Source organism: Berghia stephanieae, chromosome 4 (assembly GCF_034508935.2).
Source record: "Berghia stephanieae isolate SIO BIC M18660-M18661 chromosome 4, UCSD_Bste_1.3, whole genome shotgun sequence".
Classification (NCBI taxonomy): domain Eukaryota; kingdom Metazoa; phylum Mollusca; class Gastropoda; order Nudibranchia; family Aeolidiidae; genus Berghia; species Berghia stephanieae.
In genome coordinates, this window is record NC_088363.1 from 39973004 (window position 1) to 39997388 (window position 24385).

General features: G+C 34.6%; 1 protein-coding gene across 1 annotated transcript; it reads left to right on the forward strand.

The window, feature by feature from the left end:
- Positions 1-518: 518 nt before the first annotated feature.
- On the forward strand, positions 519-23276 carry LOC144970550 (progesterone-induced-blocking factor 1-like). The gene is made up of 16 exons (XM_078910309.1): positions 519-999; positions 2434-2676; positions 2919-3038; positions 3661-3794; positions 6791-6899; positions 7873-8054; positions 8990-9115; positions 10088-10186; positions 11498-11663; positions 12534-12684; positions 13318-13408; positions 14243-14345; positions 14950-15080; positions 16300-16384; positions 21990-22169; positions 22911-23276. Exons 1-16 carry the CDS (start codon positions 688-690, stop codon positions 23007-23009), a joined length of 2331 nt encoding a protein of 776 aa, XP_078766435.1. The 5' UTR covers positions 519-687; the 3' UTR covers positions 23010-23276.
- The last annotated feature ends 1109 nt before the right edge of the window (positions 23277-24385 follow it).

Sequence of the window (24385 nt, forward strand, 5' to 3'; positions counted from 1 at the left end):
TGTTTGTTTATTTTTGACGATTTATCAAACAATGGGCGTAAGTTACATTTAACTTTTGTGCCGATAATTGTTATCACCTGTTTATATTATTATTGTTATTATTATTATATTATTATTATTATTATTATTATTATTATTATTATTATTATTATTATTATTATTATTATTATGATCTTATGCCTCGTTGTGCGGCTATGTGCGCTTGTGGTATGACACTACTCTCTTTCGCAACGTCCTGGGTTAGTTGAGTCATTGGAAAAGAGTCTTTCCTCACATTCTCTCACTGTACTCAGGTGTAAAATGAGTGCCTTCTTTTTCTTCTCCTCCTCCTCCTCCTCCTCCTCCTCCTCCGAGGCTAAAGACACTATTGAGACACAACATCCCTAGTTTCCGTTACATCCTTATTAACCGAAAGTGTAATGATTATTGAATGCGAAAAAGTAGCGTAAACTTTTACAATGCTGTCTATAATAAAATTAATAATGATTGTGAAATGATATGAGTTGAAGTGTTGAATCAACGAATCAACGAAGTTAACATTGCTGGTTACTGGTGACCCGGATGAACGCCCTAAACTAAAAAATTCCACCGGATCAGATGGTGTTTTGATTTGGATTTTAGGAAGTGGGATTAAAATTGTTCGGATTGCTTCATTTTCAGATTTAGATTTTCAATCACATTGCCGAAATGGCAGCCAAAGATTTATCAAAAACTTTTGAAGACATTGATTCAGAAGATTTAAGTCTTGAGACGAGTATACCAACTGATATCACGATGTCTCCCGACCACAGTGAAGCAGAGACAAAACACAACAAGAAAAGACACATAACAAGACAGCTGATTGAGAAGAAACAAATTCTTCATGATATGCAACTTTTAAAGATTGAACTTTCTCAGAAAAATCTTGCTCTTGAAAACATGAAAGTTGAGCATACGCAGCAAATCGAGGAACTGGAAGAAAAGTTTCACGATTGCAATCACCAAAAACAGATTTTGCAGGTCTGAACACGGCGCATTGGCTTTTTAAAAACCTGATTCATTCATCATTATCATTTATATTCTGACTCTATCTTTAAATGTTGAAGCATGGCTTTTCCCCCCTTGAACTATCTGTTTATCTATGAAAAGTACAATATTTTCATCAATTTCAGTTTACCTAACTGATATTATACTGATAACTGAAACAACTTCTATTTCTATTTTTAAAAAATAATTGTAATATTAAATATACGTCTAGATATATCTAGTATACTATAGCCTATTATTATTATTATTATTATTATTATTATTATTATTATTATTATTATTATTATTATTATTATTATTATTATTATTATTATTATTTTATTATTATTATTATTTAAAATCATTTATCATCATCATCGCCATCATTATTATTATTATTATTATTATTATTATTATTATTATTATTATTATTATTATTGCCAATGTTATCTCTTCTGTTAAAAACAGAAATAGTGGAAGTAGCACAGGAAATTCTATTTTTCGGGGGTGAGAGGGGGGAGGGCAAAGATGATTTAAATTAAATCACTATATTACATTTTAATTGAGAAGTATTACAAATCAAAAACGGATTTTAAAGTTGGTTGTTCTCCTGAGTCCTAGGAATGTACTTATAGAAAAAGAACACTGTATGGAAGTTCTTCTTTAGTTTTACAGCACTTACAGAGGGGATATTTTTTTTTTATTATCGGGGTGGGGGGGGGGGTAGCCTCTTCACCCCTCGAACACCCCTTCATCCCTAACTAGAGATGCTATAACCTAATGAGACATAATGTTTGCCATCACATGCAATATCAAAACTGGTGGGAAAAACAGTAAGTAATAATGGCACAACTAGAGTCGTAAATGACAACCGACTTAGGAAATTGTTTTTGAAAATAGAAAAATGACTCCACTTATAAAAATGAAACTTATTGTAAATAGTAGTAGTTATTGGGCATTGGAACTAAGTTAAATTCCGTAATCGTTAAAAGATTAAGTAATATAATAAAAGTGCTGTGAAACTATGGAAGTCCTGCCCGCTGCTTAGTGCATGTCGTCCCAAGACTCTGAATGAGTAATTATATTATTTGTGAAAAATGTGCATTGCCTCTCCCGGCATAATAAGTACTGTAAAGTTTTAAGACCAAAGAGATATTTGTGAAAATCACAGATAAGTGGGTTTTTTTTTTTTACGATCTATGATACTAATGTGTGTTTCTCTAGGGGGATAATATTATTTTCCTGGAAAGTAAGTCCTAGGTTCCAGTTTCCTCTTTTCTTGAAATATACGCTATTTATATCAATTAAAGGAGGAAAATGCTTATTCCCAGTATTTTTCTAATCAAAATATCCCTTGTTGGAGATTTTCTAAAAAGTTATGTGGTGAAAGGTTCAACCAATAATTATTTACATGATTTATTATTTCAGGCTCGTCTTGAATCTGAACTTCAGATTCAATCTGAAGAAGCACGTAAAAGGCAGGACTTGATAAAACGGGACTTGGATGCTCTCAGGTCTCGACAGCAACACCTTGAAAGTGCCAATGAAAGACTTCAAGAAAAAGCTGGAGACGTGAGAAATAGTTTGAAGGATTTGACTTTGTCAGAAGAGCGGTTCTATCAACTACGATCAGTTGCTGAAAAAGACATGTCTCTGAGAGACTTTGTTGCAGTGAGTAATATTTTTAGCAATCCTTCAACGGTTACAAAAGCTTTTAGAAAAATGATAAATTTTGACATTTGAAGTAGAGAGACTATTTTTAAAATTGTTACTGAAACCTTTTAAATGATAGAATAAGGAATATGAACCATTGTGAAATTAAAATTTAATATTTTAGAATGGATACGATCATATACTTTTAAAAATGTTTGTTTTATCTCATCTTTTTTTTTTTTTTTTATGTGTGTGTTCAGGTCAAGTTGTATGAAGCAACAGACCCTCTAAAGACAGAGATTGGACAGCTGAGGATACAAAATAAGTCCTTGGAAGACGAAGTTGCTATTTTATCAAGAAACAATTTAGAATTACAGAAGGTGGGTGATGGATAATGAAAAATACAGGGTAACACTCTATGAGCATTGGATAACAATGACAATATGACACAGAGAACAACTATTATGGCCAAAAGAAAGAAATAATTTATCATAAAAACGTTTTGATTTGTCACAAAAATGTGTTTCAAGGTGCATAGAAATATGCGAGATGTCATCTAGATAATGTAGCATGATTACTATTGGATATTTTAAACTGTATTATTATTAACAGTATGGTATTTTTTTTTTAAAAACCATACATGTAATCCCTAATTAAAAAAAAAAAGACAACAACACTCAAAAGATTGTCTACTAACGTTATCCAATTAACGATTAGAGCAAAATTTATATGTTATAGTTATACGTACAAACAATTTTGCATAGTCCACATTTCATATGCATTTTATAGTTGCACGCGAGGAAGTGCACAGTGAAGCTAGATATCTGTTTAATTGATTGGCACTTTTGATCTCAAATTGTTTTGTGTTGTGTTGAAATTTCTGCAATTTAGTTTTTAAAATTCTAGAAGTTATTTCACTTTTGGTGGAGTGCATTTTTTTTTTCGTTTGAAATATCCATCAATTAAAATTGGTCTCATCCACTTGTTTGCTGTCTTTTTCAGAAACTTGAGGAAGAATCACAAGCTCATGGTGAATTACGGGTCAGGTATCAAAAACTGACCACAGAATATGCAGAGGTGCATACTCAAGTCAAAACAGACAACTACAAAGTGGAGAATTATGATAGAGTTAAAGTGTGAGTTTAAACAAAACGAAAAAAGATCAGTTAAGATACAATAATATCATACCAAAAAAATGTTTTATTGAGAACTAGTGGGGATTTGATTTTGTGATCCTCTGCCTTATCTGGTGTTTTTTCATAGGGAACCAGATATGACTAAAGTTCGGTTTAAAATCAAAATAATTTGATGAAAATCAGGTTTTTGTTCGCCAAATTCAATGTCATGAAATTTAATTATCATGCACTAAGGGAGAACTTTTTCGGTGATTGTTCAAGCACTGTTCTAACTGGTATCGATTCAGTGCAAGTACTTCCACCTCATTGTCATACTCGCTAACCAGAAGGTTGACATGCAACCCACATACTAAAATGATGGCATCTGTATTCACTCGGGTTTGACAAAACAGTTTTGATTATTTGATAAAATCATCACAATGTCTAATCACACACTAACCATCTTCATGTCAGTTGTAAACTCCATGCAAAATGTGGAGACAATTAGTCCAGTGGTTTCAGAGCCTTAGTGGCCTTAATGAGATATTAGATCTAATATTAAATGTGTTTTGATGTGAAAGTTGTTAAATTTTTTATTTAATATGTGGTTGCTTATTTTAAAAGAATAATCTCTCAATATTGCCATGATTAAAATCGCGTATCTTTTTACATATGTCTTAATGATGATTGTACAGAAATAGATGAAATTCAAATTTAGGGTATGAGTAAATATATGGGGTATGCTTTTTTTGTTTTTTGCCCTTACCTTGTGTGTGTTCATGTGTGTGTGTGTATATGTTATGGTGCTTTAGAAGTATATTCTTGTCTGTTTTTATAAAACCTCTGTTATCTTTGGGATACAGTTGTAAACAGTTCATCAAATGATACCCTCCTTACTTACTTACTTACTTACTTATCCAAACCAGCGACCACCTGAGCTCTAGCCCTTCTGTCTTGTGCCATGACGTAGAAGTTAGATGTCTTTTGTAGTTGTTCCAGGTGACTATAAAGTGTGTTACTGATGCTTGGATTTGGTGGGAGGAATGTGCATCTCAGGTCTTCAAGAGGTTGACATTCAAGCAAGTGGTGTGTTACTGTTTCATTGAGGTGTTGACATAGGGGGCAGGAAGGGGATGTGTCTTTTGTAATTTTGCTTAAATGGTTGTTGAGCGGTATGTGTTGTGTTCTTAGTTGAAAGATGATGCTTTGCTGGTGTCTTCTGAGCTTATTTAGGCAATCAGTCTTTACAGGAGTGGTCATATGGGAAAACATACATCTACCCGTGGTGCTCATTGCCCAACTGTTCCTCCATTCTTCTCTCTTATTTGTTTTGATTATTTGTTTTGCTGTGTCTAAGGATACTGGAAATGATGGTTGTAAAAGTGTTGATCCGAGTCTGGCTAGTCTGTCTGCATTGTCATTTCCTGGTATATTTGAATGTCTCGGTATCCACTGGAGAGATAAGTCTACTCTGTGTGTTGTAAGGAATTCATCTAGTTGAGATCTTAAACTATTGAACGTTGAGGAGAGTTTATCTAAATCGAGAGCTTGGAGAACCGATTTGGAGTCTGTGAAGATGACAGTGTTTTGAAGTTTTGAAGGGTTTAGCTGGAAAACAGAAGAGAGGTATCGCAGTGAGGCTTCTATTGCAACTGCCTCTGCCTCGTAGTTTGAGCAGGAGCTTCCGCAAGAATTGTGGATTTTATCACAGGTTTTATCTGGGTATTCTACTACAAACCCATACCCAGCATTTTTAGTTCCTTTGTGGGCAGATCCATCTGTGTAAACATGTATCCAGTTGTCTGGGTATTCTTGTATTGTCTTCATTGCTAATGTTTGTATATCTGATTTGTTTTTATTTCTTGTTGTTTCTTCTACGAAGTTAGTCTTTATTTTTGGAAGTTTTAGTTCGCCGTATGGAGGTTTTTGACTGATTAAAATAGATTTTTCTCTGTTTTCTGGGAGTCTGTGTCTTTCATTCAAGTTGTTAGCAATGTGTAGCAGGGATTTTTGTTTTAATCTTGTTCTTGGTTTCCATTTCTCTGCCAGAATTCTGTTTGGATGGTTTTCCTCTTTTCGTTTGTATCTTTCAACCATTTCAAGCACTGCTGATTCTCTGCGAAGTCCAAGTGGTTCCACATTAGTATGTATTTCACATGCTGCTGTGGGTGTCGATCTCAGGGCACCGGAGATGAAGCGAAGGGCTTGGTTTTGTACTCTGTCCAAGGTTTTGTTTGTGTTTTTACTACCTACATTTTGGAGGGCTAAATTGTAGTCCATGACGGAACGCACATAGCCTAAATAGAGTTGTCGAAGCGAGTTTTTGTCTGCTCCCCAATTAGTACTGGCTAGTCGTTTTAGTAACTGGAGTCTCTTTGTGGCTTTGATTTTTACATTCTGAGTGTGTTTGTACAGAGATAGTTATCTGTCCAACTGTATGCCCAAATATGTGGGGTTTTCTTCTTTCACGAGTCGATGGCCTTGGATGGAGAGTATTATTTCTTTCTTGGAAACAGGATGGCTCTTAGTAAATATAGAGTAGACTGTTTTATTGCAATTTACTTTTAATTTCCATTTATCACAGAAGGTGTTTAAGCTTTCTAAATCTTCATTTATTCTATTGGAGGCTATTGGTAGGTGCTTTGTAGTATACCACATAACTAAATCGTCAGCATATAGGGCCTTTTCTGTCTGTAATACTTCTGGTAGATCATTTATAAAAATAAGAAAGAGAGTACAGCTGAGGCAGGATCCTTGTGGGAGACCTTGGGGGATACCCTCCCCCTCCCATCTCTGTTTTCTTTTTCAACTGAGAGGAGCGTAAATACACAAACAAAAGGATTTGACTTTATTTACGTTTCTTTCCTATCCTCAGTCATGCTCATTATTTATTTATGTTGCCTGACATAACATGATGAAATCTTCTTAATCTAGTTACATGAGTGTTTTGAGCACAATGATAATTACAGCTATTTTAGAAGATAGATAACTGGATTCGATTCAATATTCCATTGCAGTGAACGTGATGGTCTTGAAACTGATCACCAGGAATCCACAAGACAACTAGTGGCTCTTGAAGCATCTTTCTCCAATCTTCAGAAAGTCAATGATGATCTCAGTAGAGAGGTAACGTTTTGCAACTCATTTTCAAATTAATAATCACAACATTAGTCTTACATATACTCATGATATGGATCTAAAATATGGGGAGATTTGTTCAGAGTGGTGATAAAATCTGTTTGTTTTTAAAAAAACTAATATTTAAGTCAAACTAAGGGTTTAAATAAAAAGAAATTGTTATTTTTTCTGTGCACTTTAAGAAAGACCTGATGCTATTGTGTAAAACATGATTTTGATGATCTCGGCTTTTTATAAAAAATAAAATAGATGACCTTTTATGTATCAAGAATAATGTAATTGAGATACTTGTTTTGGTGTTTTCATATTGACAATCTTCAATATCAACATATTTTATACCAATTCGGGATATCCTATGTTTTTATTTGTTGCTATGCCCCCCTCCCATCTCCTTTGTTTCGATTCTTATTTTGTTGTATCAAAATTTTTCATGTCAGGTTTATTGGAATGTGGTGCTCTTATTTTCATAAAGACTCCCTCCCCCTCCCCCCCCCCCCCCCCCCCCCACCCCCAAAAAAAAAAAAAAAGAATAAACCCCAAAAAACAAGACAGATTTTATCAATAGTCAATAATTCATCAACAAGTGTAAAGCAACATTTTTTAAGAAATTGTAAATTATTGCAACCAAGTGGATTTCATCAAATTTTTGTAAATCAATTGTCAACAGTCAACATATCATTTCCATGTGGAAACTCGAAGGTTTATCATGAAAGAGTCCAACAGATGACGGCTTGGACCAGTTGATTCCAATGGCAATCGGACAGAAGATCAACCATCACTTGAGAAGAGTTGATTCTTTTGGAACGTTCTTTGGAATTTTTTTTTTCTTGTGAATTTCTATCTCTCTGGCACTGGAGCATTAATAGTTTTAAAAATGTTTAACTTTCACTTTTACCAATACATAATTTCCAATTTTTTATTTTGTTTTTTTTTATTTCCATATGTTTCGTCATGAATAAAGCTGTCTGCAGCCAAACAATCCCTCACCTTAGTCAAACAAGACAAAGAGTATCTGACTCGCCAATGCTCTGAGTTGACCAACAAATTCCAATTTGGAGAGGAGAAGGTTCAGCAACTGAATAGACAGCTGGATGATGCGAAATTGGCGAGGGAGGAAATGTATGAAAAATATGTCGATTCAAGGTGAGTTTGAAGTTCCTGGTAAGATTGTATAAGATAAAAAAATGTTTTAAGATGAATTACGCCCCTTTATCTTTAGGGTCTGTTCCAATGGAAGACTGGAATAAATCTACCAGTGATGTTAATCAGGTTTCGTCATTGAGCTGTTTTAAATCTCTATCGAGAGTTAGAGGTAATGTTGTCCGCTGTTCCCTAGCTCGTTTGTTTTTACCAGAGAAATAATGGAACATTGCTTTACTGGTTGGAATTTCAGGTTTATGGCGTAGAAAATGTCCGAAAACGAAAAGATTTTCACCTTAGCTCAAGAGTATGAATTGACAAGGGTTTTTTGTTGCACTTTTTATATAAACTTTAGTTTGATATCTTCATCTTATCTTATCTTTGTAGAATAGTGTATGTCCAGTGCACACCCTTATTGATTTCTATGAAAAGAATCTATTTTGATTTCATCATTTTTCCATTTATCCCATGTGCTTGAACTATACCAAAAAAAAAAAACCCAAAAAAACTATAGCATTTATATAGCGCAATATCCACTAAAGTGCTTTACAAGGGGTCCCTGGCCAACAGCAACACTTAACATGTAGGACGAGACTTGACATCTGTTAGGCGATATTACAATTTTTTCTGACGGAGAAAACGCTGTTAACAGCCAGGTACTCATTTAACACCTGAGTACGGTGAGAAAAAGTGAGTAAAGAGCCTTTTCCAACGTCTCAACTATGCGCCGAGCAAGGCTTGAACCCAGGACCTTCCAGCCCGAAAGCGAGTGTCATACCACTAGACCACATAGTTGTACAACACGATAGATTTAACCAATGATTTATATGGTTTCATTTGATTGAGTTTTCACCTTGGTTCTGTTTATACCAATTTTTATATGGTTTAATGATGTTCATATTTTACTAATGATATGTATTTCTCTATTTTCTAACCAGAGACCAGTACAAATCGGAATACGAGAGGCGACTTAAGGAGGAATTGGAACAGATTAAGACGAGGACGAATGGAGAAATTGACAGGTTGAGGACCTCGACCAGGGAAATGTTTGAAAGAGAAAACAGGTCAGTCGTGTGCCTGAATATGTGAATGTTTTTGTGTGTCTTTTGACAATGCAAATTGAGAGGGATGTCTTTGTTGAAAAAGTTTTTTAAAATCACACATTTTGCATTGTACATCACGTACCATCTTTATCATAAAAAGTTTCTGCTTATAATTAAGTTGTACAGGTTGTTTTATTATTTTACTTTTGAAGGGGGTTAGGGGGTGGGGGCGGGGAGGGGGTTGGGGTTGGTTTAAAAAAAAGAATTCTCCCATATTGGGCAGGGAGGTACTTGCTGTTTCTTCTATCTCCTTGTACCTGTTTTCTAACATGCTCTCTGTCTTTGTCTTGGATTGAGATTACTTAGCCTACTGGTCCGAAGGCGAATGCAGAGTCCTGACCGTGTTGGAGTCCTTGGCTTGGAGGGAAACAGTCGAATGTAGAGTTATAGTTTAAGGAGATATTTTTTTCTTGTAAATCATCTCTCTGTTATGTACTGTTATTTTTTTTAATTTTGGTATATTGTGCTGGTAATCTCAAACTAAGTACGCTGATAGTGTGCTCTTGGAATCTATATCTGTTCCCTATTTGAACCATTCCCCTTTGTTTTACTTTTTCCTCAAGTCCTTTTAATTGTACGTCTAGAATGTTTTTACTATCCAATTTTCTTCCTTTTTAGTGGCGCTGATATGAGCTAAATGTGTTGCAAACACCGTAAAATTCTTTAAAACAAAAACAACAATAAAAAATTTTTTTTAATGATCTCTTTTTACAATTTTATAATATTTAAATTATATTTTCATTTTCCTTATTTCTTTTATCTGCGTTTTAAGCAGATTGAAAAAAAAAAGAAATAAAAAATTGAGCTTTTATATAGCGCAATATTCACTAAATGTGCTCAAAGCGCTTTACAGATGATAAACATTATCGTTTTAAATTTCAGAGAATTCCTAGATTATATGTGGCACAATATTTTTGTTCAATTTTGTTACAGAAATCTGAGGGAAGCCCGAGATCTGGCTGTATCAGAGCGTGAACGTGCTCAAGAACATGAACGGGAAATGAACACAAAATATGAACAACTTTTATCAGAGTATGTATCACTATTGGCTGATATTTTTTGGATGGTTCACTTTTGTAGGGTTTGAATGGTATTTTTGTTTTATCCTTTGCTATAGATATAATAATGCCAATTATAGGAAAATAAGAATGATTTTTAATAACTTATAAAACAACCATCAGTCAGACAAGAAATTTAATTACTCTCTCAACATGTGGATGGTGATGTCACAAGTTTTTTCTTTAAAATTTTTATCACTTGATTGTGATTTTAGTTCAATGATGGATTTGTAAAAAGTTTTAGATATTGAACAGAAATTTCACCCCTTTAAGGTGATATGAGCATCGCATTTGTTAAAATAACGATTGCCAAATGGCCAGGAAAAATGGATGTAAAACATGATGTTCTCGGCAATTTTGTTTTATTCGTAAATGTTTTTTAGGCTTAATCTGAAGAATAATAGTTTTTACTTTTTCCCTTTTTTTTTTCTTTCAAAAGAGGATTCGGGTATCAAATATGTTTTCAATTACTTCAAAAATCAGTGATGTAAATTTCCATTTTAATCAAATTGAGCAGATGTGCATGAAACAGTGCCAGATAAAGCAAAAAGAAAAATACAAGAAAAAAACAAACCATTCCAATAAATCATCCTGTATTGATTGGGGAGTCGAGGCAGGATGATTTATTGGAATGTTGTTTTTTTTCTTGTATTTTTCTTTTTGCTTTATCTGTCATTGTTTCATGCACATCTTTTCAGTTTAAATAAGATGGAAATTTACATCACTAATTTTGAAGCAATTAAAAAAATATTTGATATCCGAATCCTCTTTAAAAAGAAAAAAAAGGGAAAATAATAAATCATTCTGCCTCGACTCCCCAATCAATGCAGGCTGATTTTTTTGGGGGGTGACTTTTCTCTTAAATGTTTTTATTTTTAGGATTCTACAGTTCTTTCTTTACCAGATGCCTGTCATAGATGGTAACAAATAGCATTCCTCACAGATGATGTGATGTAATAATGTTATTACTGTTTTTGTTATTGGCTGAAGAAGGGTTTTGAGCCCGGAATACACTTGGTATATCATTTTTTTTAAATTTTAAAGCTGTTATATATTAATTTTAGCACATTACTTTTTCCAGTCCACACCTTTTTTGAGCCTAGCATTCAGTCAGGGGTTTAAAACCTTTTACATCACTTTTTTTCTATTTATCTCTCTTATTTTAATATGATGATAGTGTTGCGAGAATCTGAAAACTCTATCAAAATTAATTGTTTTGGGGTTTTTTTACACTGAATGTTAATCAATTCTTTGTTGAGTTAAAATTTTACTTGAATTGTTTCAGATATCGAATGGTTCAAAGCAAAAATGAGAGTAGGTTATCAGAGGTTCAGAATGAATTGAAAATCAAAATGTTTGAAGCGGAGAGGACGATGATGATTCACAATGAAACAGTTAAGAATCTCAGCCAGTCCGAGATGGACGTGGATAAAATGAGGGAGAAAATAGAGGTAAATAAAATTCCCTTTATTCATCCCGAAGGGGAAAATTGTCTTTAGGGTCTATTCTGAGGGTAGATTGGAATAAGCCAAGAGCCAGTCGAAGTGCAGCGCCGCAGACCGAGCTAGGGCAAGGTGACTTGTTCGAGGCCACACAGTGCAGCAATCGTCGAACTCTGTACCAGTCAGGTCCGAAGCAAAGACTGTACTGCTGAGATACGCTGCCCCATTTCCCCTACTGCCAATGTTTAAATAAATAAAATACAATGCCACATGCTATTTATGATAAAGTAGTAACTTTGAAAAGCCACAAAAATTGTTTTTCACAAATGACAGGATTTTTTTGTTTTTTTAAATCAAAAAATTGTTGTCAATACCAAAAAAATTACTATAGCAATCTCGGCAAGCTGTTAACTCAATTTTGTATAGATTATTCAATATTTGCTGAGTTTGTTATTTTCAATTTCTGATAGGATGTGAGATTTGCTGCTTTAGATCAGAAATAAAATTGGTCCTACTATTTAATAGTAAATTTTAGCACATAATATATATGGAGTGCATTTTTATTTTATAGGCAACCATTAACACATCCAAACCAATATTTCAGCTCTAGTAAAATAAGGTCCGAAGGAAACATACAATAAAAAATATTATTAAATCAAAAGTATATTTTTGTCAATCTCTATTCAATGTAATAATTGAATTGACCTGCAATGCTAGCTATTGAATTTTGACATATAATTATGATACATAACAATTTTTTAAAAATAATTAGGTTTAATGCCTACTGTAGTTTATTTTTCACTAAAATCATTTTTTTGCTCTGGTGTCATCCAAGATGAATGATATCAACCTCTTATCCCTTTTCTGGTATTTTAATAGGTTTTAACCAAAGAGTATTACACTTTGCAAACGTCCATGGAGAAACGTAACGTAGAGTTAGAGGCATCTCTTTCTGAGAAAGACAAGAAACTGGAGACGTATGAAAAGTTGGAGCAAGATCTAGATTCGGTTGTCATGCAAGCTGCAGAAGGTATACGTTCTGAGTTGATATCAACCATTAATGGTTATTGTTGGCATAGATGTGATAGAAAGAAAAATATACATATTCAAATTATTTGAATTTTGAAAATATGAAACATTGAATAGCGCATTTCTGAGAGTTCAAACTCTGAAAAATCTGTTGAACTTTAACATTTTTAGCTACAATTGCAGATTTAAATTTAAATTCAGTTGAGCTTTTTATATAGCGCAATATCCACTAAACGTGCTCAAAGCACTTTACAAGGGGTCCCTGACCAACAGCAACATTTAACATTTAGGACAGGACATGACGCATGTTAGGGGATATAACATTTTTTGGACAGAGACAACGCTGTTAACAACCAGGTACTCATTTTACACCTGAGTATAGTGAAAGAATGTGAGTTAAGAGCCTTCTCCAAGGACTCAACTATGCCGAGTGAGGCTTGAACCCTGGACCTTCCGATCTGAAAGCGAGTGTCTGACCACAAGACCACATAGCCACACAGATCTTCATTAGAAATAAAAAGCTGTTTCCAATTACCACTTTCATGTGTTAAATTCCTATCTGATTTGATTAGATCATCCTTTGCATCCTTCCAGTCCTCACTTGATCTTACAAGTGATTTATTTTTGGTTTCAGTGGAAGATGAGAAAGAGGCTGAAAAGGTTTTATTTTCCTACGGTTATGGTGCTAATGTTGCCAGCACAACCAAGCGCAGAATGCAACAGAGGTAAGCATTTGGACTGTGACGCTTATAATGGTCTAATAAAGACATGATATTTTCTTCTGATTTCATGTTAAATCAACCCAAAGTAAAAAAAACAAAAACATTTTTCTCTCTTTGTTACATAAGATGAAAAAGTGTTGATATTGGATCTTTTAAGACAATAAAGTAACAAATTATACAGGTGGTTCTGTCTTTTTCTGGGGATCATGAAATATAGATGTTATCTTTTCTATTGGCTTTAAATGTTATAATAACAAGGAAAAGTCGACAATTGATTCAAAGATGAATCATTCAAAGTTTATAATTATTTTCAAATTAAAAAAAAAATTAAAGGCGACTACAGACATAGTTTATCAATGTCTGCAGCATTCTCTTATCTTAAAGCGGTAAAGAAAGACCAAAAAGATAATGGTTGCTTTGACTTTTGCCTATTTTTCTGCTATTTTTCTTCTTGCTTTATCTGCCATTGTTTCATACACACTTTGTTAGATATCTATCTCACATCAGTGTGTGCTCCCTTATTTGTCACTTGGATAATTTCAAATGGAAGACAAAGGAAATTGGTTGTAAATCCTATAGATAGAACGATGTTGACGTCACTCTGGTCTTTGTTATTGTTTTTTGCCATCCATGTTTATGAGTAATTCTCAATAAACTGTATTAACCGGACTGTAAGCATTCAAGATTACACATAGTTTTGTATGTTGGTCCGTTTTATTTCCGGATGGCAATGTGGTGAGTTTCTTAGCCAAGCGCATACTATCTATTGATATTGATTCAACGCGGTATTCAACAGTTAAATGATGGGTAATATTGACATTGATGGGTGTATTTCAGTGTTCATCTGGCAAGAAGAGTCCTTATGTTAGAAAAGGCAAATACAGCATTAAGAAAGGATGTTCAAGACCAGAAAAATCACGCTGCTGGATTGGTGAAGGAGGTAAAGATTGATCATGCCTAATGTTAAAATGTTCATCAATTTTGTTACCAATTTTTTTGGGTCTTTTTTTTTTTGTGTGTTTGGTTATTGTGTTGCTTTGTTTTGTTTGTGTGGTCTAGTGGTATGACTCTCGTCTTTTTTGGTTGAAAAGTCCTGGGTTCGAAACCTGCACTGAATGGCGAATAGTTGAGTCCTTGGATAAGGCTCTTTACTTACATTCTCTCATTGTACTCTCATGTAAAATGAATATCTGGCCATAACAACGTTGTCTCTTTCCACAAAAATTGTAATATCGCCAAACAGGCATTATGTCTCGTTAAGTGTTGCTGTTGGCTTGGGACCCCTCATGAGCATGTTTAGTGGATATATTATGATGATGATGATGATTATTATTATTATTATTATTATTATTATTATTATTGTTATTATTAATATTATTATTATTATTATTATGGTGTGTTGTTGTTGTTATTATTATTATTATTATTATTATTATTATTATCATTGTTATCATTATCATTATTTGTTATTTTTATAACCATCACCATCATCATATAGTTGAATTATTGATATTACCATTATTTTGTTTTCATCGTATAAACAGTTGGAAAGTACAAATGACCTATTGGACAACGCCCAACAACCCTACAGTTATCTCATTGACTCCATCAGAACCAGGGATAAACAGATTCAACAACAAAACAGTCAAGTCGCCATGATGGAAGAGGAAGTCAGGTCAGTTCATGGACAGCTGCCATTTTAAAACATCAATAATAATAATAATAATGAAGTATTTGTGAGGCTGACTGAGAAAACCCGTGAAGATGCGGTAAGCTTTGATTCGATTCGAGATTGGGAGCCAAAATCGAAGATAAAGTGAAAGTGTTTCCCATAGCAACAAATTTTATTCAGAAAAAAAATTCATTACTTGGGTTCTAATAGACATAGAAAGAAAATTTAAAGTGGTAAATGATCAGAAAGATGTGGTCTACACTACTACATACTCGTACATAACTCAATTTATGAAATTTGCGCATCTTTCCGAGTTTTCTCAGCCAGCCACACATTTATAAAGCGCACACTTCCAATCAAAGGTGTTCAGGACGCTAAAAAGAAAAAAACAACAAAAAAACAGTTACAATAAATAGTTAATCAATGCACAAATTAAAATATACAACGGACTAATAGGCACACGAAATAACTATGTGAAATTGAAAGTAAGCTTCAACTTAGTAAATGAAGGAAACAGATAATGTGGACGTTTCAGGTTTCCCCTTTATCAACAAAACAGAATGAATGGAATACTGCAGATAAATAAAATAATATTATAATATTATCTAATTCGTCCATAGTGTTTCATTCATCCTGTTTTGTTGATAAAGGGGAAACTTGAAACATCCACATTGTCTGTTTTCTGTTTTCAATTTAATAAATGAAAACATAACGTGGACCTTTTGGGTTTCCCCTTTATCACCAAAACAGGATGAATGAAACACTACAGACGAATAAGGTAATATTATCTTATTCCTCTGTAGTGTTTCAATCATCCTGTTTTATTGATAAAGGGGAACCTGAAACATCCACATTATCTGTTTTCGTTTATTAAATTGAAACTTAAATTCAATTTCACATTGTTATTTATATCTTCGAGCTTCGAGGAGCAACATTTACATTACCCAGTATTCTTAAAATATCAAAAGTTCAGAAAATAACCCCAAAAAAATAATAATAACAAACTGGCACTTATATGACCTAAAGCAATGTTGTTAAATCCTTAAACCTAAAAATTCAACAAATTAAATCAAATAACTGTTCTCTGACAGCCCAAGCGAATTAGATATGATTTTTAAAATTATTATTTTTTTTTTTTTTGTTGTGTGTTGTTTTGTGTTTTGTAAATTTGATTTTTTTTAAACTGAAAATAATATCTGGCATTTCCGGTTTATTCCATTAGCAAACTGAAACAAGAGAACAACGACCTGGCACGGACACACAACCAGATGAACTTGGATATGGAGACTCTACTCAACCAGAAAGAGGTGAAATTTTAGACATGGACTTTGTAAAATACATATTCTAGGTTCTTAATATAGAAGGAACGAAATTGACATCTCTCAGCTCTTTGTTATTGCTTTTAGGCAGCCATTTTAATTGATTAGTTCTCACTAAATCTGCCCTAACCAACAAAAGGACAGTATCTGGGCTGACCCAGATCCAACCAGTTTTGCCGCAATCGACACATTTAGTTTTTTCATTCATAACTCTTTAATTTTATTACATAGTGGAAGTCTTCTAACATTAAATGATAGCTAATGATAAATTGCGTTTTTCTGTTAGTCGGCGATTTCATTGACGTAATATGTTGCGTAATATTTTGAGATACTGTTCTTTCTTGTTAAAGCCAAGCAAATAACTCTACCTGTAACCAACAAAAGGACAGTATCTTATACGACCGTCTCACATACTGTTCACCCTGGTTAACCGCAACGCAAAATGCCTCGTCCGTATTCACCAAAAGAACAGTATCTCGGTTAAGAATATAGCAAAATACGAATAACTCGATCGACAAACGTTTCACGTCAGCGAGGGCGAGCACTCGCCATCACGGACGAGTGAGAGGCAAGGCTAAGTGTGGTTGACCTGGCGTGAGGGGAATGAATAAATTATCTCCGTCAAGTTTGTAGGCGTGCCTCTGATATAATATTACTACATTAGACTATTCCTCAATCTTTTAGACCCTGACTCCTTTTTCAAGATGAGTCTATTTTTATTAAGCATAATAGCTTTAATTTACGCTTATTGATGATTTTGGCTATCTTGTAAATTAGACTTTAATTGTGTATCAGGGTTTTGTCATTGTACAACGATATTGGGGTGAGTGAGTGATAGTGAATTAAACCTAAGAATAGCTGGAAAATAGGGAATGTCCCCCTTCCCCCGCCCCCAACACGTACAACACACATACCTTTTTGTTTTAAAATCAATATCTTCATTGTCCTAGGAAACGAAAAGCATGAAATGGAACGAAATCTGTTGGTACATTTGTACTGAATGAAATAGGCGACACCATTCTTACTAAATTTAAAAGGTGCCTAAATTATGAGCTAATAAGATGAACAAAAAAAATATTTTGTCTTTAGCTAATTTCGCCCACAGGGAGTTACAATAGTACAATTTAGATAAAACAAGGGAATTAATTAAAAGTTCTGCTACATTAAATTACGAATTTTGCTTATTTTATTCATTTCTATGTACATAGATTGTATGGTGTTATTCACGTAGCAGCTTGTTATGGAAATATGTTTATCAATGATGACGCTAAGGTTTTTTGATTTATTTGAAAATTCTGTTGTGCTATTTCCGAGAGTAATAGGTGAATTATTTGCCTTCCACACATTAAAATCTCATTTTTACTATCATTTACTATCATTTAATTTTAACTTGTTATGGTACATTCAAGATTTAATCTCATAAAACAGCTCGAAATTAGTTGTATTAAGAATTGTAAATTACTTAGGGGTACTGAATCATAAATTTGCGTATCACCAACATTAAAATGATAACTCAGATTGAATCTGGATATCACACGAGAAAGGGGGTGCTTATACAGAAAAAAAAGGACAGGCCAAGAACGCACTCCAAAGTTTAGTAAAACTTGTTCTGACTGAATACCATTCACCACGACAGTCTGCCATCGATCCTGTAAATATGGTGTAATCCATTTAAGGGCAATTCCTTTTACGCCGAACTTATTTTCTAGTCTTCTTAACAAAATGTAATGGTTAATTGTGTCAAAGGCATCTGAAAGATCTTAAAGGCATAATAAATTGATATTGTTAGCATCCGCATTATATAACAAAAGATTTTAAGAAGCGCCGTTTCAGTACTGTGTTGCTGTTTGTAGGCTGACTCAACTGTTGTTCTTAAGATGAGATAATTGTGTCAGTACTACCTTCTCTAAAAGTTTGGACAAAAATAGAAGGATGTGTGGAAAATGAGAGATATGAAGACGATGAAAAAGAAAAACACAAAAAAAACCCAAAAAACAACTAAACAAAAAACGCCTGGACAGACAGTCACACCGACACCCATACACACACACAAACGCACACACACACACACACACACACACACACACACACACTAATTAGTTGAAATGAATGAAAAATAAGTATACTTAAGTTAGACGTTTGGTTGAGCATCCGACCAACAAGCAAGGGGATCAGTTTTTTATTGCGAGCTGTATAAAGTTTTGTAATGGTTTTGCTTTCTGTTTTTTTTTCTCATTTTTTATTACTTGTTTATAAAGCCCCTCTGCCCACCAATCAGCCACTAAATAGCTAGCTTGATATGTTGATCTGGTGGAAAGTAATACGTGAATATTTACAACTTTTGTCATAGATTAGATTGATTTTGAACTCAGTGTCTGCAGCAATTTAGTCTTTAATCACGGGCGCATAATTTAGTCAAAGATATAAGAACTGCAATCCAAACAGTTGTTAAAAGCAGGAATTTCCACTTTTAACATCCAACGGAGAGGTCAAACTTAGATGTCGCTGGGTCAAACATACGCGTTGGGTATGTCACTACTGCTGTCGGATGTGAAGGTCATTCGTTTGATTCTATATAGGGTATGCGGTTAGACTAAGGGAGTTAATTTTTGACATTTTACACGGTAATTTATTTATTTATTTATTTATTTATTTATTATTATTATTATTTTATTATTATTATTATTATTATTATTATTATTATTATTATTATTATTATTATTATTATTATTATTAATTATGTGACCCTCCGCCCCGAACGGGGGGTGGGGAGGGGGGAGAAAGAAAGAAAGAGAGAGAGAGAGAGAGAGAGAGAGAGAGAGAGAGAGAGAGAGAGAGAGAGAGAGAGAGAGAGAGCTTGTGCGTTGTAGAGGGCGGGGGCTAAATAGAATAAAGATATAAATATGTGTGTGCGTGTGTCTGTGGTGTGTGTGTGTGTTTATGTGTGTGGTTGTATGTGTGAAAGAAACACGAGGGAGACAAAGAGAGCGAGCGAGACAGGTAGATAAACAAACGGGGAAAAGGAGGGAGGGGGTGGAGCAAAGAATAGGTAGGGATAGTATTAGAAAGCCCTTCGTTTCAAAAGAAGTCAAAGTCAATCAATGATGAGAAACATATTGACCAATGAGATTGCAATTTTAAAAATGGGACTGGTCAAATCATGTGTTACATTGTTTCCATTTTGAGTCAGATGACAGCTTGAAGAGGAGCGGGTTGGGCTGAATTTGTAATGACTTACATGAAATCATATAATTGAATCTTCTTGTTTGAGCTGCAACGTCGAGTTATTTAGGACCTGCCACTCGTTATCACAACCCCTTGTGGTCAATTGTCAGCTATTAAACTCTCCTCCCCTTTTTCTTTGGGTTCACTCCAGTGACTTTTTATATAGTAGACAATGGTTCACTCACATTGTTTATTGTCTCAAAAGACCCCACCCTCCCTCCCATTCCCAATGAATTCACGTTAACACGCTCTCTCTCTCTCTCTCTCTCTCTCTCTCTCTCTCTCTCTCTCTCTCTCTCTCTCTCTCTCTCTCTCTCGCTCCCTCTCTCTCTCTTCTCTCTCTCTCTTATTTATTTATTTATTTTTTAAAATATATCTCTCTGCATCCATCTCTATCTCTCTGTTTATTACTGACTCTCTCTCTCTCTCTCTCTCTCTCTCTCTCTCTCTGTGTGTGTGTGTGTGTGTGTGTGTGTTTCTCTCTCTCTCTCTCTCTGTTTCTCTCTCTCTGTATTCCAGTCTCTCTCTCTCTCTCCCTCTCTATCTATCTCTCTCTCTCTGTGTTTCTCTCTCTCTCTCTCTCTCGCTCTCTCTCTCATGTAAACAACAACGCGATAGAAAGTTACATTGCTCCTCTATTATGTCATGTTACGGATGACGTCATTGGCGTTGGCGACTTATGCGTCAACCAATCAAATCGTCACCAACAGTTTCGCATGGTATTGCTCGCCATACGGCGGCATCTTCCTCACGCCACTCGTTGACGCCACCGCATGCTCACGGACACCGTCAATATTTACGGGGCGGACTACGGCCGTCGGAGATACTGTCCTTTTGTTGGTTAACGATGGGGTTGAAATAGGATACTGTTTCAAGCAAATTTTCAATTGCCTCTAATTTCAAAAATATTTGAGTTATGATCATTCTGACAACTTTGTAAGCTTTCCTATGTCCCAGAGATTCGATTTAGTAAAAAAAGTGATTTTATGATTTTTTGAGAGATACTGTCCTTTTGTTGGTTAGGGCAGAAATTCTATCTATCAGACAATAAACGTTTTTAAGGTTACACATAGTTTTGTGTGTAGGAACATTCTGTCCGTCTGGTGGATGTTGTGAGTATTTTACCTAAATGCATAGCATCAATAGGAACGGTAAACCCTCTGCAAAAAAAAAAACCAAACAATTTCACACTATTGTTACCAGTGTGGGCCTGGGATGGCGGAAGCCATTTGGGCACTGGTTTGAATTGCCATTTAGTTCATGCATATCCGGGTGGGGGATGCTGTTAGCTCAGTTGGTAGAGTACTCGCGTCACATTCATAGGGACCAAGGTCAAATCCCAGGGGCAGTCGAGATTTGTTGTACCTCCCCTGTCCACCCAGCAGTGATTAGGTAGCTGGGTCTGTTAGATATGGCAGAAATTACTTTGCAATAGACTAGCATTCTATCAAAAAGACAACGAGCAATTTCTATTGTTTATTTCAAGCTATTGAAACTGGGATAAACTCTGGTTGTATGGGCCGATGGCGGACTACTTTTATATCCAAGTGGGCAGTTCAAGACGCCTATGTACGGCTTATATATCTGGATGAAATTAACCTTTGTTCTTGCAATATGCAATTAAGCACCCCCACCATGACAATCAAGAACATGCCGTAAGCAGCGCCACTTTCCACCTGTTCCATATGTAATAAGTGTGTTATTATGAGGCTGCTGGGCAGGTTCGCAGCTGTACACAAATGCAGCAACAAATTCGCTGCCTGGATAGACTGACCATCATAATATAATGTAATCGTGTGAGACAGACCATGGGAAGCTGCTGCTACACTATTGTTGGCATTATTTTTTGAGAAAGGCTCTTTACACATTGTTCCACTCAAGTGATATATAAACGAGTCAGTAAATATTATTGTAGAAGAGGTTCTGTGGTTTTGTGGTATGACACCCACTTTCGGCCCAGAAAGTCCAGGGTTTGAGTCCTGTTCTGAGCAGAGTCCTTGGAAAAATCTCTTTACACACATTCTCTTTCTGTACTCACGTGTAAAATGGGGTCTATTCCAAGTGAAAACTGGAATAACCCAGGCAACAGCCGCAGTGCAGCGTCGCAAATTGAGCTAAGAGGAGGTGACTTGTTCAAGGCCGCACAGCACAGTGGCAGTGGTGGTGATCAAACTCGGTACCTTTCAGGTACGAAGCAAAGACTGTACTGCTGAGCCACACGCCCCCTTATATATAGAGTATCCACATGTATCCTAAATATGAAGTAAAGTTTTAGCATAACCTGGGTCAATGGATAACATTTTCTTTGATTGTGTATTATGATTGTCTATTATTCTTTATCCTTCATCTTTTATCATCATCATTATAGGAGATGGCTGTGATGAAGCAAGTCGTGCTCAGTCTTTCTGAACGTAAACTGGACAAGAATCGAGTGAGAGACCGAGACTTCCGTCCGTCCAAGAGCGTCTCATCCCCCATGCATCGGTACCACAATGACTTTGAAGTATCAGACGACCCCAATGTTATCAAGCCTGGATCCTTACACATGGTGAGTTAGGATGATAATAAAAGCTAGTCTATGAAAAAAAAAAAAAAAACAAACAAACAAAAAAATTGAGCTTTTATATAGATTAATATCCACTAAACGTACTCAAAGCGCTTTACAAAGGATACAGCTACACTTAACATTTAGGATGAGACAGCTCTGTTAATGATAAGGTACTCATTTTTCACCTGAGTACGGTGGGAGAATGTGAGTTAAGAGTAAGAGCCTTTCCCAAGGAATCAACTACTATGCACCACTCAGGACTCGAACTCAGGACCTTCTGATCTGAAGATGAGTGTCATACCACGAGACCACATAGCAGTACAATTAGAGTATGGTCAGTCTTGTGACATCTATTTCCCTTTATAAAAACTCAAACCTTTTAACCAGGCAAATGACTGTAACAAAGAAAGTAAAAACAAATTCAACTATTTATATAGGGCAATATCCACTAAGATTATCACCCCCCCCCCCCCCCACCCACCTCAATTTGAATTTGCTCATTTGGACAAAAGGGGTGGTTCCTGTTGACATCCGACATCATATTTGATGTATTATTTATATTCCTTCATGGAAAGCCTAGGCGACAATATCTTATGATTGTGGCGAAAGGGCATCAATTTTAAAATATCCACTAAAGGTGCTCAAAGCGATTTACAAGGCATCCCTAACCAACAACAATGAAATAATAATAAAGTCCTATTTAATTTTATTGTTTTGTTTTTGTTTTTTTTGTTTTTACAGTCCAGATCCAAGAGTCCCAACCAGAGAAGACCTGGCAAGAAAAGTCAAAACCCTCACGAGACGAAATTTTCAAAAGTTTATGGCATTGCGAAATCATGAGGGCAGTGAAACACATAGGATGATGCAATTAATATAGTCATGAAACTCAGGAACAATTTTAAGCTCCAAGTACTAAAAATACTTAAGTCACAGGAAGTTAATTTTGAAAAAAATGTAGGTTAAAATTTGGATAAGGCTACATAGAGTATACAAAAAAAAAAAATTGTAGCTTTGAGATAGGGGGACTTAGATTATGTTAATCATGAACAAAGTTGGTGAGTGAACCGATGTGATTATGCTTTAAGTTTATCACTAATTAGCTAAAAATCATGAAAATGTGATTTAAGTACTTTTAGTACTGGGGTCTTCATTTAGTCCATAGCTCATCATACATTTCAAACTTTGAAATATCTTCCTGCTAGGTGGAGCGGATTTTTAAAAATATCTCTGGCTATAAGGTTAACACTACAGTAAACTGGGGCAACTTAAAAACAAAAGGATTTTTTATTTTTAATTGGAGTTGTTTTTTTTCTTAACAGGTTTCAATTTCAATTTCAATTTATTTTAATCTTATTTCATTCTTTGTAACTTTCTTAACAAAGGCTTTTAACTCAGTATTTGTATTTTCAATGTTTTGTCCACCGAAATCATCGTAATACAAATTAATATCGTCTATACTTATTTAATTTAGCATTGTCAACATTCATCTATTTATTTTACCTCATATTATTTCGTCTCATATTAACCAATTCCGTTACATCTCATTACTATACTAAATAGCAGCTGTACGTCGTTTATATGTAGGTTGTTCATTTCATAGGGTTTAAAGCTGTTCCATTTTTACAATAGTGTTGACGTCATTCAATTCCATCCTTCAGGCCTCATGGGTTGTGATCTAACACTCGTTAGCACACCACATGCACACACACACACTACTGTGATACTATGACTTGTTTGAATTCCTCGATGATTTTAGAAAGAGAATGTTGATTGTTAATTGTTGGGAAACGTGGGATAGAGAGAGAGAGAGAGAGAGTTGATTTTTTTTTCATATTAACAAACAGCCATATTGGGAAACGTGGGATAGAGAGAGAGAGAGAGAGAGAGTTGATTTTTTTTTCATATTAACAAACAGCCATATATATATATATATATATATATATATATATATATATATATATATATATATATATATATATATATATATATATATATATATATTATATATATATATTTATGATCTCTTTTGATTAATCGATTTATAGTAATGTACAGCTTGTAAATAATTTGAATAATTAGGTTCTTTTCTGTACATATGAAATAAAATCATATTTATCAGATAGAATTTTTAAATCTCTTATTTTTTTTAATCTTTAAAAATAATTTACAAATGAGAAATAAGGAGGTTCTGCACAATTGGTAGACCCATTTTCCTC

What these genes read in the sequence shown, in the direction of transcription:
- LOC144970550 (XM_078910309.1), top strand. Translation starts at nt 688, where the DNA reads ATGGCAGCCAAAGATTTATCAAAAACTTTTGAAGACATTGATTCAGAA. An exon ending in AAGCGCAGAATGCAACAGAG is followed by an intron (nt 13,409 to 14,242) that starts GTAAGCATTTGG and finishes GGTGTATTTCAG; the next exon opens with TGTTCATCTGGCAAGAAGAG. An exon ending in ATGATGGAAGAGGAAGTCAG is followed by an intron (nt 15,081 to 16,299) that starts GTCAGTTCATGG and finishes TTATTCCATTAG; the next exon opens with CAAACTGAAACAAGAGAACA.